The 26,079-nt window shown below is 43.7% G+C and overlaps 1 protein-coding gene across 1 annotated transcript in view; it reads right to left on the bottom strand.

The window, feature by feature from the left end:
• FRAS1 (Fraser extracellular matrix complex subunit 1) overlaps positions 1–26,079 on the bottom strand; it is a 413,592-nt gene that overhangs the window by 137,668 nt on the left and 249,845 nt on the right. Inside the window, 9 exon segments of the mRNA XM_047719626.1 lie at positions 2,406–2,732; positions 5,725–5,809; positions 9,638–9,908; positions 12,530–12,664; positions 14,109–14,249; positions 15,170–15,310; positions 18,295–18,441; positions 23,927–24,073; positions 24,304–24,456. Of these exon segments, the coding sequence (XP_047575582.1) occupies positions 2,406–2,732; positions 5,725–5,809; positions 9,638–9,908; positions 12,530–12,664; positions 14,109–14,249; positions 15,170–15,310; positions 18,295–18,441; positions 23,927–24,073; positions 24,304–24,456 (1,547 nt within the window).

Genomic DNA, 26,079 nt, shown 5'->3' with positions numbered 1-26,079 from the left:
CGGCAGACTTATGATTATAAATAGCTTCACTTGTAACAAGATGTGGTGAGTCCAGAGGGAAGATTCCAGGAGGCTTAGGGCCCAGACTGCTTGGATAGGACATTGACAAAATGGCTAAATTGCTGTCTCCACTCTGTCAATGAGGGGGATCAGAATATATATGACCAAAACATCGAAAAATATGGGCTAGAATGAAAAAAGCTACGTGGGTTAAGTGTGATGAGCCAGAACACACTTGAGTCGAAACCACAGCTCCAACAGGAAATACCTTTATAAAAAAATAAACATTTTTAAACTTTTAAAAATGTTTTTAGGGGTTCCTGGGTGGCTCAGTGGGTTAAGCCTCTGCCTTCGGCTCAGGTCGTGATCTCAGGGTCCTGGGATCGAGCCCCGCATTGGGCTCTCTGCTCAGCGGGGAGCCTGCTTCCCCTTCTCTCTCTCCCTGCCTCTCTGCCTACTTGCGATCTCTGTCAAATAAATTAAAAAAAAAAATCTTTAAATAAAAAAAAAGAAGAAGAAATAAGGTCATATGGCCCCGCTCCTAACCTTCTTCATTAAAATATTGTAAAAATCAATAGAAGAGATTTAAAGAAAAAGTACTTTGAATTCCTGAAAGGAAATATAGTATGCATTCGTAAAATATCAGTATTATAGAGTCAGATTTACTAGTACGTCCTGATGGATGCTGGTTTCATTATCCCAGTTCATTGGCTTAGAAGCTATTAATTAGTTCACCAGACAGACACATAAGCACAACACTACAGGAGATGGAGTGATGGCAGGAGAAAGGAGGAGGGACAGATATTGTAATACTGACATGAATCCCAAGGTATAAGTGCAAAAGAATTCTCAAGTTCTGTGCTTATGTCTTATTTATAAATTAAACTTTAATTTTTGCTTGTTTTGTTTTGGTAGTCAAAGCAGTTAAAATCCTAGACATACCCTTCAACCTTAGACCCTAGCATACAAAATGATAGTGCCATCCACCAAACCGATCTCCAAATGTGGAGACTGAAACCACTACAGGAAAGGCAGCTGCGAGCGTTGCACTGAAATCCTGTAACAATCTTTGGAAGGAAACCAAGCAGGAAGAAAAGAAACTTTCTGTGTCTGTCTAGACTTTATCTCTTCAGAACTAAACCTCATCTCCCAGGGCAATTGCAAGAGGGTGATAATTAGGATTAGCTACAAGGTGGCTATCTGCCAACTCTATTCTCATAATCAGCCTTCACTTACTCCCCTCTATCTCATGCCACATCACTGTTTCCATCAGCTGCAAATCATGAGACAACAGCCTGAGAAACTAGCCAGCAGACTATGTTACATCCAAGCTGTTCACCTTCGCAAGGCTCCATCGCAGAGACTGAACGATCTTCCATGAGAAACTGACAAGTCATTTCTAACCTGTCCTCGGCAAATCCATCTCTCTAGCTAATCGTCAATGACACTTCGGTGGTTACTGATATTTGGAATGAAACGTTCAATAAAAATGATAAGTCTCCCAATCTACCACCATGGGAAAGAGCCATTTTTGCTAAAACAGAGGAAAGAGCTTCTAGCGAAATATCATCAAGTAATTAGTGGTTCTGAAAATGTTTTTCAGCAGGCTTCTTGGCTCTAGGATGGGTCAGCCCAATCCCTAAACGTCATAGCCACCCCATTAATAGTATACAAGAATATTCTATCTACTATGTGAATGAGTATTTTTAAAAGTGGTCATGTATTAATTTTAATATTTTAGAAGTACAATTCTACATTAAGCCCATGATTTCATATGCATTATTAGGATGAGGCCACAATAAAAAATCTGATACAAAGAAAAATATTAAGTAAATAATAGAAAAGATATTCGTGGGTATGACAAAGACATACGGAGGTGGCATGGGAATGACTCAGGCCAACAGGTGTTCCTGTGATTACTAAAAGAGAGAGTTTCCTCACCCTACTTGAGCTGGGCTAACAGAATGGCCGAACCCATCTTTTTCGATTCATTATGATCACCTATGAGCTTCACATTGCATGAGCTGTTGCAGAAGGGAGACAAAAACAGGGGTGCGCTTGATTCGTGTGATCAGACTTAGGCAGCAGACAAGAGCATCAGTGGACGATGAGGCATTTTTACGGCAGCAATCAACATAAAGGTGTGAAAGTGTCCCTTGTGCAGAGAACATGGGGACAGGTCCTTCAGATCAAGGAAGCTCCTAACAAAACACACTACTCCCTGAGATTGGGTATTGTGTTCTGTGAATCTCTGAACATTCTAAGTATCTCCGTAATAGATGTTTAATCAATGTTCGAATAAATACCTATGCATATCTTAACTTTATGAATATTTTTAAATAATATCGTCGACAAAACTTCCTATCTAGGTGCAAGGAAACTGCCACTCTAGGAATCCCACCTACCTGGGGCACCAGCTTCACACGGAACAGTATATTTTGAAAGGAATGCCCGTCGGTGGCCTGCAGGACTGCAACATCGGACACGCTCTCTGAGCCATCGTGAGCGTAGTGGAGAAGGCCCCTGGAGAGCTCATCCAGCCGGAACTGGTAGATCGGGGCTGCAGGGGACTGAAGTGTTTGGAGCAATTGGCCATGACGTGGCGGGTCAAGCACTTCGACCACGACGTCCTGTGGGTTGTCGTCATCTCGGATGTCAAGCAGCTGCGTTGTGATGGTCCCTCTCTCTCCTCTGCTAATACGGAGGGCCTCGTTTCTCAGCACATAGGGGGCCTGAGGAGTGGAAGGGAAGGAGGAGAAGTCATTTAGCAGGAAAGAGGGCAACCCGGTGGACTAGATACCGTTGTGCACAACCTAACTGATGATTCTGTGCTTTTGAAGGGAACTCTTAAAGCTCCAGCAAAGTGCCAAATGGTGGCAGAGTCAAAGGATTTGTCGGAGGTGTGGGCAGTTGCAGTAGCCAGAGCAAGTGAGATTACTTCATACTTCGGGTTCTGGAGGCTTCTCAAGCCACTTCAAGGCCATCATATTCACCAGAGGAAATGGAGATGAGCCTTGTTTCCAAGTCTCTGCTGTCTTGATTTACACTATATCCCCTGCATTGTAACTGAGATCAGCCCAGAGTCAGGGATCCCAACCAGTTTTCTGCATCCAAGAGAGAACAGTAAGAGGCATGGAATCTTTTCCCTGGGGTTCAGGGTTGAGTACTTCCCTCTAGCGACACTGCAGTATGCTGACTTGGGGTAAGATGTTTCTGATTCTGAATTCATGTCATATCTGGTCCCAGGCAATAATTTTCTTGAAGCCATCTCCTCCATATCTTGAAGGGCCCACCCCAGCTCAGGTTTTAGAGCCCAGGAAGACGAGGTCAGAGAAAGACAACCACCTGGCTAATCCACGTGGCAAATTTTCAGATGTTTTTCTTGGGATTATCAGGTTTCCCTTCACCAGTTGAGTAAGCAAATACAATATTCTTTCATAAAGAAAAAGTTAATGAACCACAACAGAAAAAATTACCAACCAACCAACCAACAAACAAACCAAACCAAACAAACAAAACAAAACAAAACCTGAGGCCAAAAGCCAAAGAAAATATTATCTTAGTTTTGTATATCGTTTGAAATTGAACCATCTAGGACTTCTCTCAGCATATCGCTTTCTTTAGTCCAATGGTTTTGTTTTAAAACTACGTCTCTGGCCTCCTGGAAATTTCAACATCTATTAAAGTAATGTCTAGCTAATGTATCATTGTAATAGTCACATAGTAGGAAGATAGAGGACAGCTACCCCTCAGAATTCCCAAGTGAGTATGCAGAAGCTGTGATTCTAGATACGTGGGAATGAAGGGCCCCTTGGATTCTAAAAGAGGAGAGGTCAGAAGGTGATGTCAACATCCATAAATGGAAAAGATCAAATTAACTTGCATGAGAAAATCTCCAGGAGGTTCAAGACCATATTGAAATATCACAGGACTGTAAAGGAACAAAAATAAGTTAAAATTAATTTTTAAAACTCCATTTAAAAAAAGTTAAAGTGAAAGAAGTTTCTCATATAATAAATAAAATTTAAAAATGCTGCCACTATTTATTCGCTTGATTTGGGGAAGACAAGCAAACAAAACTTAGGGAACCATAGGAGCTCACTGTCTGAGATGAGAAAAGAACTTGCCAGTATCTACCCTAAGTCTCTAATTTACCTAATTAGAGCAACTGTATTAACACAAACAAAAAAAACAAAATAAAACTTCTGAGTTTAGGTACTGAGAAATTTTAAGCCAGACAGTCCTCAGGCCCGATGTAGCCCTCTGGCCCATATTTACAGAGAACACATGTTTTCATTTTTGGTTTGTTTTTGTTTTTGTTTTTGCTTTTAACATGTTTTAGTTTCAATTAAATTAAAACAAAATTAATACTCTTAACCCAACAGTGAAGTCAAATGAATATCAGATCAATTTCTAATCAACCCTCAACTGCCGGCACCCCTGAAGTAAGAATGCCATCAAGAAGAGCAAAGTTGGGGGCAGGGCCCCTGCGTGGCTCAGTTGTTAGGTGTCTGCCTTCAGCTCAGGTCATGATCTCAGGGTCCTGGGACTGAGCCCCTTGTTGGCCTCCCTGGAGGAGTCTGCTTATCCCTCTCTCCATGCCCCGACTTGTGTTCTCTGTCTCTCTCTCTCTCAAGTAAATAAATAAAATATTAAAAAAAGGAAGAAGAAGAAGAAGAACGAAGTTGACCTGTGAACACCATCTGGGAGTCACTTCTGGGTTATGTCTCTGTTATCCACAGTCCATGGTCTTTTCATATTTGGACCAAAATTTAAAAAAAAATTAAAACAATAGTCTCATGTCTATCCTTGAATTCATGACTAACACTCTACAGAGTTCTGGATATTTAGGTATCCTTGGTTCCCCATGCTGATATCCCACTCTCTTACTGTTCACAACTTAAGACTAGATCTCTCCCCTACTCTCTTTGCATGTTTCAGCTGCTGAATCCCTCAAGCTCACTCAGACCCTCTACCACTATCTGTATTCTGGACACATAAGTACATCTTAACAGAGATCAGTGATGGGAACAGAGGTGCCATCACACTGAGTTTTATAGCATCTACCATGATGTCCTCAGACTTCTGTCTGCCTGGTGCCCACACTGGCACCCCATGTAAGTACATCCTTAATCAGATGCTCTACCTACCGCAAACTGATGGAAGCACAGCCCAGCTACAGGACAGATAGGCAAAAGTAGCTGAGAATAATTTCATATTCCTGAGAGAGAAATATTTAGGCAAAACAAACTCATTTACCCAAGACTAGGAAAGTCTTAACAACTGGAACAGTTTCAAATTATCCTGAAGGGCTCATATCATACTCAGGAGAGTATAGTAAGGCACCATAAGTTAGTGGGTAAGAACACAGTGTGTGGCCCGATTTTCTGGGCACAAATCTCAGCTCTTTATTTATTAGCTATGTCACCATAGACAAGTTACTTAACTTCCCTATGACTTTAGTTTCCTTCTCTGCAAATTGGGGAAAACACCCCCCCACAGGGCTATCATAAGGATTGAATGAAAAATACAAAGAAGAATATGATAGATGTATTAGCAATTAGTTGTTGCTGCTGTTCTCACCCACGAGCACTAACAATTATTCCAGTAGTATTTCATGGAGAACCTGAGACTAGCTTAATTGAGGTTATTTCTGCTATAACTACTGGAAAGAAACCTTGATTCACAAATGCGAAAATATTAATTGTGTGGCAATGTCATTACCTGTGTTGAAAACGCTTGTATGTTGATCAGCTGTGGCTCAGAGAAGAACTGCTGGTCACTAATTTTCAGGGAAAAGTAACCTTTCCTAAAAGATGTCCCCAAGAAAGGAATGAGAAAATGCAGTCATTAGTCTCTAGAAAAACAAGATTAAAAATATCTTCAGCTTATGTGCATGGAAGAATTTGGATCAAAGCACTACCATGATACAATATTCATACTGTAAATAAAAGTAACCAGATGAAGATGAACATAGCAACATACAGGTAAAACTATGGTGTATTCTCTGACCTCAACATAATGTAACAATTCCATAAACTTTTTAGTTTTGATTTTTCTAAAATGACTATATAAATGTTTGAAAAACCAGTTTTGAGCCCAAGACATAATAATGAAAAACAAAACGAAGGCTAATGGTTAAATTGGAGAGAATGGAAAGGAACTATCAGAGTCTCTGATTAGCTCTCAGTGATTCCCTCCCTCTGCAAACCCTCCCTCCAACCTGTCCCCAAATCACGTGAGTGAGCCCCCATGAATGATTCTGCAGTGTTCATATTACCTGACTCTATCTACCTGGCCCCCATTCTAGCCACACACATATACAATCAGGGTGGACGGGACGAGGGGAAGATTGTCAATTATTCCCTGGAAAACTGCAACTAGCCTGAGAGCCCCCATTTGATGATGCAGAAGCCACAGTCTACCACGATGAGATGTGGAGCAAGCCTGTCTGCAGGGAAGAGGTAAATGAAGCCTTTGAACAGTGAGACATAGAGACAAGAGGCAGAGCTGAGTCCTGCTTCTCGTTCCTGGTCCTAGCTTCTAGGCTTATCTGGGAAGCCCAGGTGTCCTTGATGTGTTAGAGATCTGAGCCATACCTGCGATGTTAAAACAAGCCTCACAATTTTGTAGGCTTCATTACTTGCAATCGAAGATAAAACAAAATAAGGCTCCTTCTTTGCTGTGGTTTTACTTCCTGTAAGAGTGTTGCTCCAGAGGCTTCAGAGACAACCAGAAGGGAAGGGAGGAGCTGCCCACCTTCAAAGCCAAGCCAAGCACAGAACTCACAGTAGACTGGGAAGACATGTGGTTAACGCCTTACGAGAGGTTTTGAGCTCTGGTCGACTATAAGGACCACAATTTTAAAGATTCTCCTTTTTTGATTTTTTTTAACTTTTTTATTATAAAATGTATCATACATACCAAAGAGCATATAAAACACATAGATTTTAAAGAACTAGAGAAACATCAGTGTATCCACCACCTGAGAAAAATGTAAGTTAACTATTTATGAGAATTGTCAACTCAATTTTTCTTCCATTGAGCTTTTGCAAAATGGTGGCTGTTTATTTAAAGAGCTAGATAGGTCTATTCAAATCCACAGCTCTAACAATTTCCACTACAGAATGCTTATTTCTGGAATTGACCATAGTTACTACAAACTAGGAGTAAATTATTCTTCAGAATAGTGGAAAATTAGGTACTTAGGGCTTGTGAACATAGAACCTCATACTTTTTTAGTGGAAAAATATGACTGGAAACTACAATTTAAAGGTTCTTTAAAAGGTCTTCTTGGAACTATCACTGATACACAAAAGAATGTGGATGGATCTCAAAAGCATATGGCAAAAACCAGAAACAAAAGATTAGTACTGTATGACTCCATGGCTAGGACATTTCAGCAAAGGCAAAACTCTTTAAGAATAAAAAAAACAGATCAGTGGCTGCCAGAAACTGGGGGGGTGGGGGGGTGGGAGGAGGCGGGAATGAGTCACAGTAAAAAGGACAGCTTGGGGGGGCGGTTGATGAAACTGTCTCAAACCTTGACCACAGTTGTGCTTTCAAGACTGCCAGAGTGTATACATTTGTTAACACTCATAGACCAGTAGACTTCAAGATAGGGGATTTTACTGAACCCAAATTATACCTCAATGAAACTGATTAAAAAAGAAAAAGTAAATCTTGTCTTCCCTCTCATTTCATCCTCTCCTTGATTTTCTGTCCCATTTAAATCCTGTCCCTCTTCACTCCAATCTCCAGACATCCAGAGAAAGCAACTGAGCGAAGCGACAGAAAGAAGAAGGGGTGGTTACTCCCAACCCACGGGGGAAAATGACATTTTGGCGGCACAGAGGTTCCGATAATTGCTTAGCACTCCAGCAATGCTGGCTTGCCCCCACGGCCATATTTGCAGGTTGTCTTGTACTCCACAGGAACATTCTGACCCCAAAGGAATCCAGCACGAAAGAATCATGCTGAGGTTTTCATGATGAAAAACAAAACCACAAACCTATACGGCAAGCTGCCCCTTTCATTTTTGCATCACTCAGCAACTTACAGAATTTTTTCTCATGAATCACTACCGATCTTGTTTTACTGTTCTTCCTTTTGTTTAAATTTTTAGATAAAGAAGATCCTATGCTAAAATTGGTACCCCAAAGTCAAGGGAGTGCTGAGAGAATTCCCAGCAAAAGAGTCACCTTTCTTTGTCATGTCCGGGGGTATGGAGCTGACTCTGCAAGAAAACAGGTGATGAGAGACTAAAAAGGTGAAACAGACAAAAGGAGTAACTTTGGTTGTCTGGGGGCTTTACAAACTTTACGAATTTTCACAAGATTCCAAGGCAAAGGACTACAGGTATGGAGCCGTGTGTGTGTGTGTGTGTGTGTGTGTGTGTGTGTGTGTCGCGCAAACAATTAAGAACTACACTTGAAGCAAAATGAATGCAGATTGGGAGCATAAATCTGAAGAGTGAGTCTATGGCGTAAGAAGCCAGAGTTTCAATCTGTGGCAATGTCTCTGTGCGAGGATCTTTTGTCCCTGGACGATGGAAGCATGCCCATGATTCCCAGTATAATTCAGGAGGTAGAAGTCATCGTGGCTACAGGCATGGGCTGTGGAGTCAGAGACCTGGCTTTGCTCATGCTCTCAAGGCCTCAGTCTCCCCCTCTGTAGCCTGGGAACATAAACATACCGAATTCACATGAACTGTTTACTACAATGCCTGTGTCATAGTTAGGGCTCAGTAAGTATCAGTTGTTCTTATTCCTATAAGATGGTCTTTTGAGGTTCTGGCTCTGAACTACAACAAAGTGCCATCGCTTTTCTTCCCACCTATTTCCTAGCCCAAACCTTAAAAAAAAAAAAAAAATCTCCAGTGGTAACAATAAGAAAATATTCACTGTGAATATTTCATTCCATTGGTAACACATGCAGTCTACCATGCATTATCCACACTAAGGAAGCAGAGCTGGGTGAAGGATAATCTGCGAGGCTAAGCTTTGGGGTGCATTGTCTTATTTCTGTTTAGCAGATTTACTGCGCTAATTATATGACTCTATTTGCCTGGGTTGGTGTTAGCATTCGATTGCATTCCTGAAGCATATGTCAGCTGGGGTGGGGAAGACAGCCAGAAGTGTGCCAGGCATCAGAGAAAAACTGGATCCGGCTTAAAAATTAACCACAATTAATCCCATAAAGTAGATAATAAAAAGTTGTGACTCTTAGCTTCCCTCCCACTCTGGAATTCTAGGAACCATCGAACACTTTGAAAACTCCATCTTCCGGCCATTGCTCACTCCCAGTATATCACCCTAATGCTAGAGGAGCAGCTGTAGCAATCGGCAGAGAGAACCAGTTTTGCTTCTGCTGGGCCAGAAATACTGGGTAATTGTCCTAGGAACTTTCCTGTCACATCAGAGAATTACCCATAATTATGTGATAAAATGAAAATGCCTCTCACAGAAGCATACTCTCGGAGCAATTACAGTGAAATGACGACAGGCGGCTGAAAGCGTTGGCGTTCTGGAGTACCGATCTTCCCCAGAGGAGCAGGGATAGCTACTGAGAAGTGGGGGCAGGGTGCACCGCGTTGACGGGAGGGAGGCAGGAGGAACACAACACAACGCCGAGTCACCTGGGCTTTTCTTTGCTGTGCACAAAACGCACTTTTTTCTCATTCACATCCTTCCAGCTAAAATGGCCAGCCTTGTCGAGCAGGACCTCTTTTCCATTCCTAGAGAGCACCAGCTGACCATTGGTGGGCGTGCTCACAACACGGAACTGGAGGTCTTCCAGCAGGCCATCTCGGTCTCGGACATTCAGAAGGGGAAGACCCAGTGGCTTCATCGAACCAATGGGAAGGGTGAGAGAACCATTCACGCGAAGAGTAGGAGTAGACATTTTGCCTGGAAAACATAGGGTCCAGAGATCAGACTTGGTACATTCACTAATGAGGTTTTGGGTTTTTTTTTTAATTAATAGATTTATAATGTTCATTCAGAAATGAGGCTCTAAACTTTTGTAACCATAAGCCTCCTTCTAATCCAGTGATTCTTACCCTGAACGCATATGAGAATAACATAGATTCTCAATGTTAAGATATAAACTTCTAGAAGAAGATAGAGGATAGAATCATCGTGATCTTAAATTAGGCAACGTCTCCTTCGGCATGACACAGAAAGCACGAGTGACAAAAGAAAAAATACCTAAATTGGACCAAAGTACTGCAAAGGGCACCAGTAACAAAACTGAAAAAGACAATCCATAGCATGGGAGAAAATATTTGCAAATTATTTATCTGGAAAGGGACTTGTATCCAAAATATACGTAAAAAAAATTCTTACAATGCAATAAAAGACAAGGAGCCCAATTTAAAAATAGGCAGTGTCTGAATAGGCATTTTTTAAAAATGATACACAGAAGGCCCGTAAGGTCCTCAATGTCATTAGTCATCAGGGAAATGCAAATCAAGACCACCATGTGATACCGCTTCACACCTACTGTGAAGGACAATAAAAAGTATTCCCGAGGACGTAGATGGTTTAGAAATCTTATACATCGCTGGTGGGAACATGAAATGGTGCCCTCTGGCAGCTCCTCAAACAATTAAGCATAGAGCTACCCTGTGATCCAGTAATTCTACCCATAGGCATATACCCACGGGAACTGAATACATACATCCACATAAAACCTCATAAGTGAATGTTCATACCATTATACCCAAGAGCCCCAAAATGGAAACAACCCAAATGTCCATTACTTGGTGAATGACTAAACAAAAGATGATGTATCCATACAATGGAATATTATTCGACCATGAAAAGAGATGATGTACTGATACATGTTCCAAGGTAGAGGAACCTTGAAAATGTTCTTGTCATGTGAAAAAGCCAGACATAAAAAGCCACACATTGTGTGATTCCATTGATTGATGTGAAATGTCTAGAATAGTTAAACCCACAGAGCCAGAAAGTCAGTCAGGGATTGCCAGGGACTGGAGCAAGGGAGCACTACAGAGAGACTGTTAATGGTTACTGGATTTCTTTTTAGGAAGAACAGAATGTCCTGGAATTAGATAGTGGTGATAGTTATACAACCTTGTGAATATAATAAAGACCACACCGAATTATGTACTTTAAAGGGTGAATTCTGTGCTATGTGACTTACATCTCAGCAATAACCAGTACGGATACTGGACCTCCAACAGTGTTCCGGCTTCAGTGTTCTGAGGTGGGCACCTCAGTGATTTCACAAGCTCCTCAGGCAATCCTAATGGGACTTCCAAGTTTGAGAACCACAGTCCTGATACTTTGATCACATCTGACCATCAGACCCATGAACAGTAAGGAATAAAGCAAGTGTCTGATACCATTTGCTCAAACAGTACCAGTTAGTCTGTAATGAACTATGATTATCAGTGGCTTAGACTCAGAATTCATGGGACATGTCCACACTTCCTTTTAAAATTTTACCCTCTCTGTTCATAGGAACTATCTGTGGATGAGTATCTGATCACGATGAGAAATTCATCCTGTCTCCTGCAAGGTGTTTCGCCCGGACTTGAGTTGTTAGAGTTTCCTTCTACAAGTAGGTCAGACAGGAAGGACAGTTTGGGAATGCGAGGTTTCAAGGGGACGACTTCCACTGTACGATTACTCTAATGAAAGTGGAATTCATTTTCACAAGTTGACTTGTATGATGTCCCAAGAGGAGCAGGCTGACTTTCAAGTACTTGGGGTTTCCAGAAGGATCCCAATAAAATGAGCCAAAGATGTCTTTTTCCCATGGGTAGTCTTAATATCTTTAGAGGTCAGAAATCTAGAGACGGAAAATGTGATTGACTGCGGGTGTTAAAACAGGCCTTGAGTTACTGATGAAGGACACTCAGAACCTGAGGAATGTTCAACTACAATAAAATTCCCCAGCTTCATTCAGCTATAAAACTTTGGGGTTCAAAATTATGACTGAATTTAAATTTGCATCTCTTTTGTTGTTTAAGGTGAAGTGTCCATTAATGTGTTGGACAAGACTAGCTCCTCCCCTTAACATGTCACCTTATTCTTAATGGGACAGTGGCCTGAAACCCATTCGCTTCAAACACAGGACCCTAATGGGGCAGGCTCCTCACACAACTCATTATTTATTCACAATATATCTCCAGTATGTCCACAAAGGATGCAACTGTGGCATAATTAGCTCTAAAAGTTTATATACATGCAAATAAATTATACCTATATGTATATAGGTAATTTTCTACAACATAGCTATAGCTCAGAAACATAACTGTTTTATGCCAAATTTCTGATTTGATAGTTGTTACTTTTAAAGCATAGATTCTTTTTCCTGAAAATCTTAGAAGCTGAGTTTTCCTAATGTCCATGTTCTATAAAAAAAATCCCTTATTCCTTTGCTTTCCTCGAATGAGAATCCTGCGTGTCATATCACATGAGCTGACTGTATCTCCACACGGAGCCTCTGCATGGAGAAATCACAGGTCAGCATGTGAGGCCGTCTGACAAGCACTTACCAGCACATGTTCCATTAGAGTGGGTGAAGCCAGGAATACAGCTGGAAACACAAAGGCCACTCTTCAAAAAGAACCCCTGCTCACACTGGTGACACCGGTCTCGGCGGCTACACCTCAAGCATGCCCGAGGACAGGCTGTCAAAGAAAGGCCACGGTAGTTGAGGCATGGCCAAGGCACAGGTGGCCAGTGACAGAGAAATAAAGAGTGGCAGCATGAGCAACACAGGACTCCCAACCACAGCAATAGTGAATTCCCACGGTTCCCTCTGGAATTTGACAGGAAGCTGACTGACCCGCAGAAGGAGAATGAACAGAGAGAAGCACTTTTGCTGAACACACTCTGATGTGAAAATGGTGCACATAAACGGATTGTATAAAAAGTTAACCCTACTGACTTGTAAGGGACATGGTTGACAGTGATTAAGAGCGCAGGCCCCTCCTGGGTACCATTCCTCCTCCTCCACTTAGCAGCTGTCCACTTCAGGCAAGTTCCTCTAGTCACCCACAGTGTGATGGGGAGAGGAAGAGCACCTAATGCAAATCCCCATCGGGAGGATGTTGTAATATGAAGAGACCAGAAGAGTGCCTGGCATACAGAAGGACTCAGCTGCACTACCAACGTCACTGCTGCTGCTGCTGCATCACCATCATCATCACCATCAACATTTTCAATGCAGGAGGAGAGTAAGCTCCTGAAAGGACCCAAGGATTATTTCTTCTACAAATCGAGTGTTCACTGCCTAATTCTCCTGCTTCCTTGAGATTTTAGTATACAGAAGTAGTATAGAATAAAGGGCTGAGAATTGGAATCAGAAAATGTGGGTTTAATACCTGATTTTATGTTGCCTTGGTTAATACACTCAAGCCGTTCTTTTTTTTTTTTTCACTTGTAAAATGGGATTCCGAATGTCTGCCATATTTTACCATCAAGTCATTGTGAATATTAAATGAGATAAGGCAGACGGAGGAATTCGGTGAAAGGTAAAACACCACGCCAGGGCCATGGCTTTATTATTAAATGTCAGGTTTTCTTCAAAGTGGGGCATCGAGTATCAAATTTTAGTGGAAAAGATGAGAACAAACTGAAGAAACTCTCATGGATAACCCGATGGACAAGCAGATTAAGGCTTTGGGTTGAACTTCAATGATAAAGGTTCAGTGTATCTCAATAAATTGTCCTCAGAAATCCTACTCAAGGATATTGAGTCAATATCGGGGTCACTCATAATTTAGTCCACACACTGAAAATTCTGCACCCACGTCAATAGAGGTGACCTGCTCTTGATGGATACCTCACCTTAGTTCAACACAAGCCTTACATTTCATAAAATACTGGCCTTATTTCCATAAAGACCTTTAGAGACAGTATTGATTTGTGCAAGAGAATTATTGGCCTGCACGTCTACATTCTATTTAACCAGCAATTGGCAGATGTGCATGGGAAGCCCTCCGTTTCTGAGACCGACCTCTCTGGGTTTCCATTCTGCCTCTAATTCAGATTGGTTCCTGCGATCGACACACCTGATATACTTGTGGCCCTCACTTTTTTCCAGAGGACTCAGCGCAGTTTCCAAGTTACCTGTGCACTGGCGATTTGCGCGATCTGCAAAGTACCCCTTCCCACATTCCTGAACACACTGGGCTTCCGACAGGAGATACGGCTCTTCACAGCGTGTACACTCATGGGGGCCTTGGCACTGGAGACAGTGGTTGCCACAGCCTGCAAGACAAAAGTCAAACAACAGAACTGTGTGTGGTTTTCCAGGGGGCTCCTGGGCCTCATGGGGAGACAGCATAAGGCGCAGAACAGTGATATGACCTGGTGTGCTGGGCAGGGCAGAAGACAAGGACTCAGGAACCAGGCTCTGGATGGCGCTGCTCTACTTACCGGGAGGGTGATTTAGGACCAGAGACTGACTTCTCTGAGCCTTGAAGCTCTCTCCTATAAAATGGGAGTGGACGGTGTCCCACTCAGCTCGCTGGGCAGAGATTAAAGTAAATAATGGAAAACACGAGGCACACCTCGAAACTACAGGTATTAGCCATTATCATTACTAAGAACTAGTCAGTGGTTCTCTTGCCTTGCTGAAGTGGCCATCTTTCCTGACTCACCCAGTTATCAGAGTCTCCCAGGAGCACTCCTCGGACTGCCATCTGTGCGTTTGGGGGGCATTTCAGGGTCAGAAGAGTCTGTGGTGTTCAACCAAGGCTGAAGGGGGTGGCACTCAGGGACGGGCGGTGGAGAGACATTCATACATGCAGGGCTCCAGGGGACAGTCGGGGGAATCAGACGGTCCTTCCCGATGCTCAAATGAGCAGGGTCTACGCATTCCCCTTCTAGAGGACAGGATTATTCAATGCTTCGGGAAGTCCAAAGTCATCATCAAACCATACCTGTTGATGTGGCCTTATACCCCCGGGATTCCCATCCTGATCTCAAAGTTTAGCAACTGTCACATTTGGGAACGGGAGAAGGAAAGGGGACATTCTGACTACGACAAAGAAAAGCCCTCAGGCATGAAACAAGAAATTAGATAAAAAGCTGGAAAGGAAACTCGCCACTGACTCCTGGTCAGAACAGTAAAGGTCGGAGGAGGCTGCAGGCCGGAAGCGGACACAGTGAGCGCTGCGGACACTTACTCTTGCAGAGGCCCACGTCCCTGTAGAAGGACGGCGAGCACTGCTCCACGCAGGCCCCGTCCTGCAGGACGTAGCCGTCCATGCACTGCAGGCAGTCTGTCCGCAGGGGCCCGCTGCACGCGTTGCAACTCCAGTCGCACTCTAGGAAAGGAAGTCCACGTTAGGTCACCTCCACCCGTCCACCCTCCGTCCGGGCGACTAATTTATGAGGACGCGTCCGCATCAGCAAGGGGCGAGGTGGGACAACAGGGGAGATGTCAGATGAGCGAGCCAGAACGAGGTTTCTGCTTGTAGGAGCCCGGACGCCTCTCTGCAGTGTAGTGTTTCCTAATTATGCTGGACACGGCACATACAAGGATCACTCCAGGCTTGGGCAGAGTCTGCCTGTCAGCAGGGCTGCAGAGGAGCCGGGTCAACTTACTCCTGATTCCCGGGCCACAGTGTCCTCAGGCAAAAGCCTGCTCTGCTATAGGGAGGGGTCATTTTGCCTCCACAACCCTAATCCGCACCTCCTTGGAATGCTCCACAGGTAAAGGGATGTCAGAGACTCAGCCAGGAATGTGTCGGATGGCGCCACCAAACCGGCTGCTTGACTCTTAACCTTTCACAAGTCAGGGGCTGGCCCACCCAGCAGAGAGCACCAATGATGTTAGGATTAAATGCGGCATCAAGGAACTGTCTGGGGAAAAAAGGGCTTCCAGAAATAACAGAAGACCTCCTGAGAGCAGTAGATCCGACTCATTTCCATGTTATCTGCTCAGTCAGCACCTGAGGAATGTGTAGTGTGGGAAGTGGCTAGACCCTGGCAAGGGGCTTACGTGCTTGTGGGCTCCAACCCTGCATGTGTACCCATATAATCCAGAAGGATTGTCAGAAATACAGGTTTTCTGGCTCAATGTCAGAACTACTGACGTTGTCTCAAGGACTGGGCACAAGGAAACATGTTGGGGCCACTGCTGTTGTTTCTGTTCTTGTGATTATGTATGGTTGTTGTGACTGTGGCTGTGGCTATTAAAGGCCCTGGCAAGTCCTGCAGCCAGAACACTCATGTTTGAGAGCCGAAGTTCCAGCTGGTAAACTAAGTCCTCATGCATGGAAGGTGGGACAACATGTAAGTACTTGGGTTTTGAAGACAGCCAACTCTCTGTTGGAGCTATGGCTTAGCCACCGTTTATCCACAGGTCTTACGCACCTTCCTAAACTTATTGGAGCCTCAGTTTCCTTACCTGTAAGACAGAAATAAGAAGAGTACCTATCCCATAAGATTCTTGTTTTGATTAAGGGAAACAATGAATGTAAAGAAGTTACCGCAGCACCTGGCACACAGTAACAGCTTAGTAAATGTTTTGCTGCCAAACTTTCCTCACAGAACATTCTGCATTTAGTTCCTCCACACACCACCATCCATCCCAGCTGAGCATGGAGGAAATGTCTCCTTAGTCACCTTTCTCTTGTTTGATGCAATACTTCTAAGTCCTAAAGAAACAGGTAAATGTGCAAGACAGTACACGTGCTTCCAAGGAGATTTATAAAGTTAATCTTGCTCATTTATTTGGCTGAATCAGTCCTGAGGGAGCATGACTGCCGCAGAGCCTTGAAAACTGCCAGCATAGTTATGAAATCACTTACAACGCGGAGGATTTGTGATCATCTTGTTTTTCACCGCAAACTGACAACCGCTGTGTAGCAGGGAAAAAATAGAAGAGCTTCTGTGGTCTTGAGCAGAGACCACCTAAGTTGACAACAGTAGTATTTCTTGGAATGGAGAGTGTGCAATTTTGCAAAGCCTTAAAACATCCCAAGCTTACTTGACAGATGTCTGGCCCCATATCTGAGCCCCAGGTTCTTGGGCAGAATGGGAGAGATGGGAGACAAGAGGAATGGAGAGATGGAGGAGGAAAATGGAACAGAAGCAAGGAAAATCTGGCCTTTAACTCTGTTCTTCTCCTTGCTGAGCACTGCCACCTAAAGAGCGTAAGCCCCCAGAATTCCAACCACTAGAGAACAAGGTACTAGGTTTCTGACATTGCTTCCTTATAAACTCCTTGAGCACTGGGACTGTCTTTACTCATTTAAATCTGTTAAACAGAGATGAACAAATCAGATACAGCCCCTGTCTTTTTTTTTTAAGATTTTATTTATTCATTTGAGAGACAGAGAGAGAGGGCATAAGTTGTGGGGGAGGGGCAGAGCAGGGAGCCTGATTCAGGGTTCGGTCCCAGGACCCTGGGATCATGACGTGAGCTGAACTCACATGCTTAACTCAGCCAAGCACCTCAAAGCCTGCCTTCATTAAGCTTAGACTCTAGTGACCTAGAGTTGTAAATGTAAGTGCCTCTAGGTCCCAGGTAGGGGATGTAAATCTCTGAAACAGGCCTGGTGTGGTAGAAAAGGGAGTGGTGGGCTGTGGTGATCTGAAGACACAAAAGGGGCAACAGCTACTCATCTCCAACCGACTGTTGTATTGTGGAAATGTGAGTCCGGTATTGTCAGATCTTCTAATTTTTTCAAAAGAAACAGAAAATCTCCAGTTTTGTATGTGAAGTCTTCTACATTTTAAAATGCATTAATTAAAGATTTTATAACACTAGAACATTTTGGTGCCTGGGTGGCCCATTGGGTTAAGCATCAGCCTTCAGCTCAGGTCATGATCCTAGGGTCCTGGGATCGAGTCCCACATCGGGCTCTCTGCTCAGCAGGGAGTCTGCTTCTCCCTCTGCCTCTGCCCCTCTCCCCACTTGTGCACCCTTTCTCTCTTTTTCTCTCTCTCAAGTAAATAAATAAAATCTTTAAAAAACAAAACACTAGAACATTAGGTGGGCCAAAAAGAACCCACATGTCTTGGACCAAAGACATCCGGGTTGCCACCTCTGATCTACTTACTAAAACCTTGCACAGTATCTGACACATAGTAGGTGCTCAAAAATGTTTCCTTAAAAAATAAGTTACATACAAAAGAAGAAAGAAATGACATGCATGCATTCATAAAACATGATGACATCTTGCTCTCATCACAGAAAGTCTAAACATATGATGGTGTTTTCCCAACTTCGGGGATTAGACACCTACAGTAAAGGGAGGTCGCCCAGGGAAAGTATCACTGCACAGTTCTGGAAGGGCTTTACCTCTGCATATCCTGGTGGAGAAGTCCAGATAGTACTGTGGGGCGCAGCTCTCATACTGACATTCCCCGAAGAGCAGGACCTTGTTTGGGTCTCGGCAGGAGGTACAGCCGGCCTGGGAATCACAGCTTCCACAGTGCGCTCCGCATGCTGAGCAGATAGGAAAGAAAATGACCAGGTAATTACAATTGCAAATACAGAAGCACAGATGAAACGGAGACAGATGTTGCAAAGGAGCAAAGCCCTCTCCAACCTGTGCTTTAATTATGGCTCAGAAGCCTCCCCTGTGATCAGCAGAAACAGAAAATGTTTCCCTAATTTTCTAAATTGGAGAAAGGATCATTTTATTTTCCAGAGAAGATAAATTATAAGCCCAAGAATGGAAATCCCACATCCAGGTTGCCCTGTGAATCGGAACAGAATTTATACCTACTCCAAGATCTCTGGAACAACGGTCCGGACATGTATTTGAAACTTACTTCTCAAGGATTCAAGCGCCCGGTTGTTCCTGATGTGGATTCAGGCTTTTGAACCATGCCAAGATTAAAGTTAAACATCAATTTTGTTGTAAAGCTCAGGAAAGCCCACATTTCACACCACAGAGGACTTCAAGGAGGACTAGCTTATGGATTGGCTCAGTTGTAATTCTCAGCAGCTACTTAATTCAGGCATTCAAGGATGATCCCCAAATCCGGTCATGTTTCCATCCTCCCTGACTTAACAACTAGCATTTCTCCATCTCCTCAGTTGTCCATGCTAGAAACCTGGGAGGCTACCTTGATAAGCCCCTTCTTTCTCATTCCTAATCCAATCACTCATTGGATCCTACTTACTCAAGTTTTCCTACATAATTCTCAGAATTCTTTTGCTCCTGTCCATATCCACACATGCCAACACATCCAAGCCCTCATCATCTCCTACTGGACTACTGTCATAGCCTCCTAATTGGTTACCCCATACCAAGTTTGACCCCCTTGCATTCCATTTTCCATCTATCCACAAGAGTGATTTTTTAAATTTGTACTGCTCAAGTTTCAGAGGATGCTTCCATCTAGAAACTCATATCTTCCTTCAACCCTGGAAAACTGCCAGCCACCATTTCTGCAAATATCACTCCTCCATCATTCCCTCCATTCTTTCCAACCAGAAATCCTAAGACACATTTGAATCCTCTCAACATAATCTCCAAGTTTCTCATCTTTAAGTCTTACTCATTCTTCAGTGACTTAAGAAGGTCTCCCCCGACTCTCCATTCTAGGGTAAGTCTCCCCGTCACTGCTCTATGGCACTCCAGACATTGCATTCATGCCATACCTAATGATTTTCATTACAATGATTATTTAACTTCTGTACCCTTAAGCTATAAGCTTCATGAAAGCAAAGACCAAGGTCAATAGTATTCAGAGCCTAACTAGTTCTCTTTCATGTGATGGGTGTTCAATGAACACCTGCACATAAACAGAAGAAGCCAGACATTTTCGTTATACATATTCAAGCACTAGCATCTCTGCCTCATTCTGAAATTTCCTCCAAGTACGTATCAGAGGAAAAATCCAGAGAATGAGCTAGATTTTTAGAGTTTTCGATCTAGAGGGTATGAACATGTGTGGCACAGTGCGGGAAAATTACCTCCTGGTGAGAATAAAAAGGAAGTCCTCTTGTTCCACCTACAAAAAATGTCATTGATATAAAATATTCATTAGAATATGTAGATTAGTAATTAAAGATCCTAGAAAAACTCTAGACTGGATTTTCAAACAGATGGTTTGAGAATAATTGGAAAAGAATCTTTAATTTTTGGAAACCTACATGAAATGAAACTTCCCTCCTTTTTTTGGCTAGAATTTTTACACATGGTGTATCTTACTTTTGGCAGAGGGTGTGACAAAAATCTCAAGATAAACCCGGGAATAGAAAAATGAAGTGGGGTCTTGGAGTTACAGGTGGATGTGAAAACCGTTGAAATGCATCCTCACAGCCGTCAGTAAATGCATCCTCAAAGCTATCAGTAAACCTTTGTAATTAGTAAAAGAAATGTCCTGAGTAGAATACTATCATGAAGTCTTCACTTATTACTTGATCAACATTTTTTAAAAGATTTTATTTATTTATTAGAGAGAGAGAGTGAGAGAGCATGAGAGGGAGAGGTCAGAGGGAGAAGCAGACTCTCTGTGGAGCTGGGAGCCTGATGTGGGACTCGATCCCAGGACTCCAGGATCATGACCTGAGCCGAAGGCAGTTGCCTAACCAACTGAGCTGCCCAGGCGCCTTCAACATTTTTATTAATAGCTTTAATTACAACAAAGAAATCAAGCTAATGATACTTAAATATGCCACATACACCAAATAGGAGACACACAGTCTAATTTCACCATCAGAAAGAACAACTCAAACTCAATTTTAACTAATTGAAGCAATAAACGAAAAGTAATCTGAAGAAATAAGTGAAAGCGTAAGTCCTGCATTTTTTTTCTATAACCAGTTGCACAAATAAAGGATACGGGAGACCTGTTCAGACAGTAGTTGCTATAAAAAATGATCTAAGAATTTTAGTTGATTAAAAGCTTATTAGAGGCGCAATTTGGTTACTAAGGAAACGGATACAACGTTCAAGTGAAGAGCCTTCATATAACCTAAATGTCAGCAGAGGCCCCTGCTTGACAAACAGCTACGACACGAAGCCCAAAGGCCAAGCCCTCAGCTTAGAGGGACAGGACGATGCCCCGTCCGGAGAGCTGAGAGCGTCTTGAGTTTACTTCCTTAGGCACCTGTGTATCTTCTTATTCTTGAATCCGTCTATGCAGTCTCTCATTCCCTGTCGGTAACTCAAAGTGTAACTCACCCCTTTACCGGCTTCTAAAACAAATGGATTCATGCCGAGCACTGTGCAAGGTCAGAAGACTCCGTGGAGATTGAGAAGTGGGAGCAGTGTCCCCCCGAGGAGCAGGGAGCCCCCGCCATGTCTACCTGAACCCTCCTTCCTCATTCATCAAACCCCTCCTCTCTCACCAAGGCAACCTACAAATAGCGTTGTCTTAGAGCAGTTCTGCTCATACCAAAGCCCCTTGGGTTCTCAGCTTCCACCTCCGAAGGCACGTGGGTTAGGAGCATTTCCTCCACCTTGGAACATTCAGACCTCACACGGTATTGTCACGTTGCTGTGATCACATCTGGAGTCCCAGTACTGTTCTCCCAGGTCCCAGACCCCAGAAAGTACCAAGAGGACAGTGACGAGGGTGGAAAGTGGACCAGAAACCAGGAAGGGAAGCAGAGATGTATTGAACCATCATTCATGAAGGGGGACGGGACCTGACTGCTTAGGAAGTCCGCCTTCCCTCGGAAATAGCCCTGCTGTCTACCGCAGCTTGGGGAGAGGGTCATCCATTTCTGCCCCGATACTCCGCTGGCTCCGGTTTCGCCTAGAGCAGCAAAGCACGAGGGGACAGTTAATTGCAAACTCTGGAAGGCAACCAGATGAATGAGGAAGGAGACTTACTCTCTCCTGCTCCGGAGGGGAGTTTCAGGGCCCACGAGAAAGACCATCAGACAGCTAAACAGCTACCACCCCTGCAATGGGCCCGGCTTCCTCCCGCATCTGAAGAAGTCTGGGAGGGGGAGTGAGAAAGAATTGGGTACAAGGTCATCTCTGGCCACCCTGGAGATCCCCTCCTCGCCTCTAAAGCACCATGGCTCCAGGTACTGGAAACCTCATTTATTGTCTCTTTTTTAATGTGGCTGCCTCAACTGATTATCCTTGAATTTTAGAGCACAGCATGTAACTTCTAAACGTTTCTGGAACCAGACTCCAGACAGTTCTCTGGCTCTTATTTTCCTCTATAATATGGTTATTAATGCCTCCCCTTATACTGGTAGTATTTCCTTTAAAGCCCTTTACTGCACCATTTCTAAAATTGTGAGGCCTGTAATTATCTATAATAATAAGCATTAGAAAGGAACATTGTTGGTTTTCTTTACATACTAGAAACTCAAATATCCAACTTAAGGGCATGCTTTATTCAATCCTCAGAAGAATGAAACTTAGGCTTCAGTAAAGGACTAAAGCTAGGAGATTCTTAATTTCACTGCATAGTCTAGGAAATCCTATTTACATGGTAGCATAACGAATGTATTTGTGTGGAGATCACCTTGCACAAAGGCAAAGGCTTTTCAGCCTTTGAAATATTTCAATGCAATATTTTTTTTTGTCATCGATACGCCATATGAAAGATTCCATTTTTTCTTTTGAACTTTTATTCCTGTGATTCCACTGCTATCAGGAGCCCCATAAATCTAAGCCCCTATTTCTCGACCAACACTCTCTCGCTCTGGAACAGAACGTGCAAGTATTTCATTCATGCCGCTTATGTCAGGGAATCCGCAGATACCGGCAGACAGTTGATATACACAAAGCAAAGTTTTTGTTATAAAAGCAAAGAAATTTTTCATGGGTCCAAAAAGGTTTTTTTTTTTTTTAAATCTCTGGTATCTCAACGGGTGATACAAAATAATGAGGTCCACATAAATTCATTTCAAATGCAGATCTTTGCAAACATCTCAGTGAACAGTAATGCCTATCTTTCTATCTGTAAAATGCAACTATCTTAAACCACTCGGTTTGCCTCTCACTCTGGGTGATGATGATGACAACAACAGTAACTATACTGAGAGCCTGCTAGGACACATGCTAAGTGCGAGAACATTACATGTAGGTGCCATTACAATCCCCTGTGACAGCAAAACAAATGAAGGCCTGGCGGTTAATTCACTTGCTCCCAGGTCACAAAAAACTATTAAGTGGCAGGTAGGATTTGAACGAGTCCAGAGCCCACGTTCCTAACCACTAGTCTATAATTCCTACAATACGGTACTTCCTAGGACATAAAATTGAAATATCAGCACTGCATTTGTTAGCTGTCATTTTCAAAAGAAAAAAGTGTAACAAAATTTTTTCTTGCAAATGATACTTCAGTGATTGAAATAAAGTAAGCCGCCTCGGCGTATCTCAAAAAATGTTCCTTCATCTGTGAAGGATTTCCTAATTTCTTTTCTACTCAGATTTGCCCTTTACCTAATTTATCCTAGCTCTTCATTTGTGCCCGATGTAGGTAATTAATCATATTTTGACTTATTTGAGAAATAAAACATCTATACAAGTAACTCTCATGCAAGACAAAATAATGACTGTTTGAACAGAAACCGAATGCTTTGTAGCATGTCAAGCCTTGCACATTGTCAATATTCAACAAATACAAACAGAAAACAAATTATACCCAGACAAGTGCTTAGGTCAATGATTGTGTGCTAGAATGAGCTCCACTCTGCTCAGGATCTTGGACTTGAGTTGCTGAGGATAAAGTAAGCCAACATTTTATTTTTAAAATGAGATAACCAGAGAACAGAGACACTAAATGACTGGCCTAAGGTCACACAGTGGGTACTTGTAGAGGAGATCCCCGAGCCTAGCACTTCCCGGTTAGACCAATGTCTGCTAAGGGCATCCATATGCCTTTGTAGATTAACTTTCTCTTATAAAAATAAAGGCTATCAGGTGAAAATACAAAGCAAGAACTTCATATTTCCTTCAATGACACCAGAAGATCAGGTAAGGAGAGAAAGTTCATTTTTAAAAACCTACGCTGACAAGCTCGGCTGTCATCAAGATAGTGCCCCGGGAAGCAGGCAGTGCTGCAGGTGCCAAGGTGGGACAGAACGAGGTCGGCATCACACGAGGTGCATGAGAAGGGTCCTGTGCCCTGGCAGGTTCTGCAGGAGGAGTGACATTCTGCAGAGGGAAAAGAAACACAAAGAGAACCTATGTTGCCAAGCTCCTCTCCAAAGCAGCCTGGGAGGCATTAATAAAAGCCCCAACTGAGAGCGTTAGCTGGTCTGGTGTACTGCCCCGCAGCGTGCTTCCCGCCTCCTCTCTCTCTAGGGAAGAACCAATCTTCTCCCGCTACTGCCCCCAAGAAAATTCATGAGGCACCGCCAGCTCTGTGTCTGGCACTTACTCACTTTTACAAGCTCCTCTCTCTGCGAAGTATCCAGGAGGGCAATCAGGAACACAGTGGTCCCCCAGCAGCAGGTACCGGGCATTCTGGCAGCTCAGGCAGATACTGCCTGTGTGCTGGAGGTCAGCGGTGCAGTGCTGGCACAGAGGATGGCAGTCTGGAGAGGGCGGAGGGGACACACAGAAGGCACAGGCCGCGTGAGCGCAGGGTCTCACCACTACACCGAAGGGCAGAAGGGAGTGTGGTTACCCTCGCTGCGGCGCAGACGGCGGGAGAGCAGCCCAAAGGCAGGGCACCCTAGGAAAGGAGACGTCTGGGACCTGTACAAATGGTACGTGTAGAGGTTTTTAGCAAATGGCCAGGCTCAGCACAACTATCGAGTTTTCATCCCCTTTCAAATGAACGACCTTCAAATACTAGAATGGCGTGTGATAGCTTCTTGCTTGCAGTGTAGAGAGAATGGCCAGATTAACAGCAACGGTACTGCCAACACTAAAGGTTTCCCCCAAGAGTTGTGGGAACGCTAGCCCAGCGTGCCCCCATGCACAGCACTCCTGAGTGGGGCACGCTGCTCTCCACAAGCTGCCGTCCTAGGAATCTGGCCTTCCAGAGTCAGCATACCAGTCTTGGCTGTTGATATTTGAGGGACTGGGGTTAGCAGATAAGTGGGCCGAGTCGGTGGAAATTTTTAGTCTTCAAATAGAGGTAAAGTTACAAACAAGAGTTGTGAGCTGAAAAGTCGTCTTCACGACCCAATCCATAAGTCACAATACAATACAAGCTCTGTTGTATGAGCTGTGATTAAAGCTCTAAGACAGATGATCTGGTAGAGCCAGCGGTCTCTCGGTCTCACCTGTATAATAGTCATCCTTTCACTCAAGAACCCGACTGCGTTCAGCTCCCATCCTCTGCCTCATTTTAAGGGGTGACTGTCCTCCAGGTCCTGTTTACCATCCTCCATCCCAAAGACTGGAGAAAATCCACAAATCCTGATTTACCCACCAACATGAAAAAGGAGTAAAGCCTAGGAAACGAAAAGCTAGAGCTCTAACCACAGGCCTTTCCCTCTTTCCCTGCAGGATTCAAAGCACCTGTCCGCCCTTACTAAGGTACGACTCTGGGACCAGACGTGGCTTGTTCGGCTCAGTCCTGTAGACAGAGACCGTGATCTTGAGCAATGTTTAGATTAAAATATCCTTGTCTATGAGACAGATGGCCTGTCCCCCGAAATCTGTTAAAACAGGTCTTTTCGTCTATACCCTCAGGGATACTTTCTTCGTTGCTAACCACCTAAGGCATGCCCCCTGCAGAAGGGGAACTCGGTGGCACACCCGCACCCCCTCATCTGCATGCGAAGCCATCTGAAGACCTGCACAGCCACTCCAGAAGTTGAGCCAGAAGGGTCCTCCCTAAAATACCGACTCTTCTCGAGGGCACGAGAAGGAACAGTCCCTACCCCTTCTCTAAACTTTGGGAGCTTCCAATTCCAGGCAGCCTGTTGCCCATATTAGGAGCAATTCTTGATCTCCTAAGAGCCAAATTAATCCTCATTATAGATCTTCAGTAAAGTATAAAGGAAAACGAGGACTGTATTGAGGGAAGGGATAAGGAGGCTACGTCCCCTGACTTAGTATAAAGTTTCCACACAATGTTCTCTTTTTCCCGTGCCCTCACAGTGCCAGGAGCCAAAGGGCAGATTCGAAAAGCTCTGGAAGTTGCTGCAGCAAATGGAGGTGACCGTGTTTTATGATTACTTGAATGAGGGGGCACCTGCCAGGGT

The sequence above is a fragment of the Lutra lutra genome, chromosome 2, assembly GCF_902655055.1.
Source record: "Lutra lutra chromosome 2, mLutLut1.2, whole genome shotgun sequence".
NCBI classification, from domain to species: Eukaryota; Metazoa; Chordata; class Mammalia; order Carnivora; family Mustelidae; genus Lutra; species Lutra lutra.
This window is presented reverse-complemented; position numbering and strand designations above follow the sequence as displayed.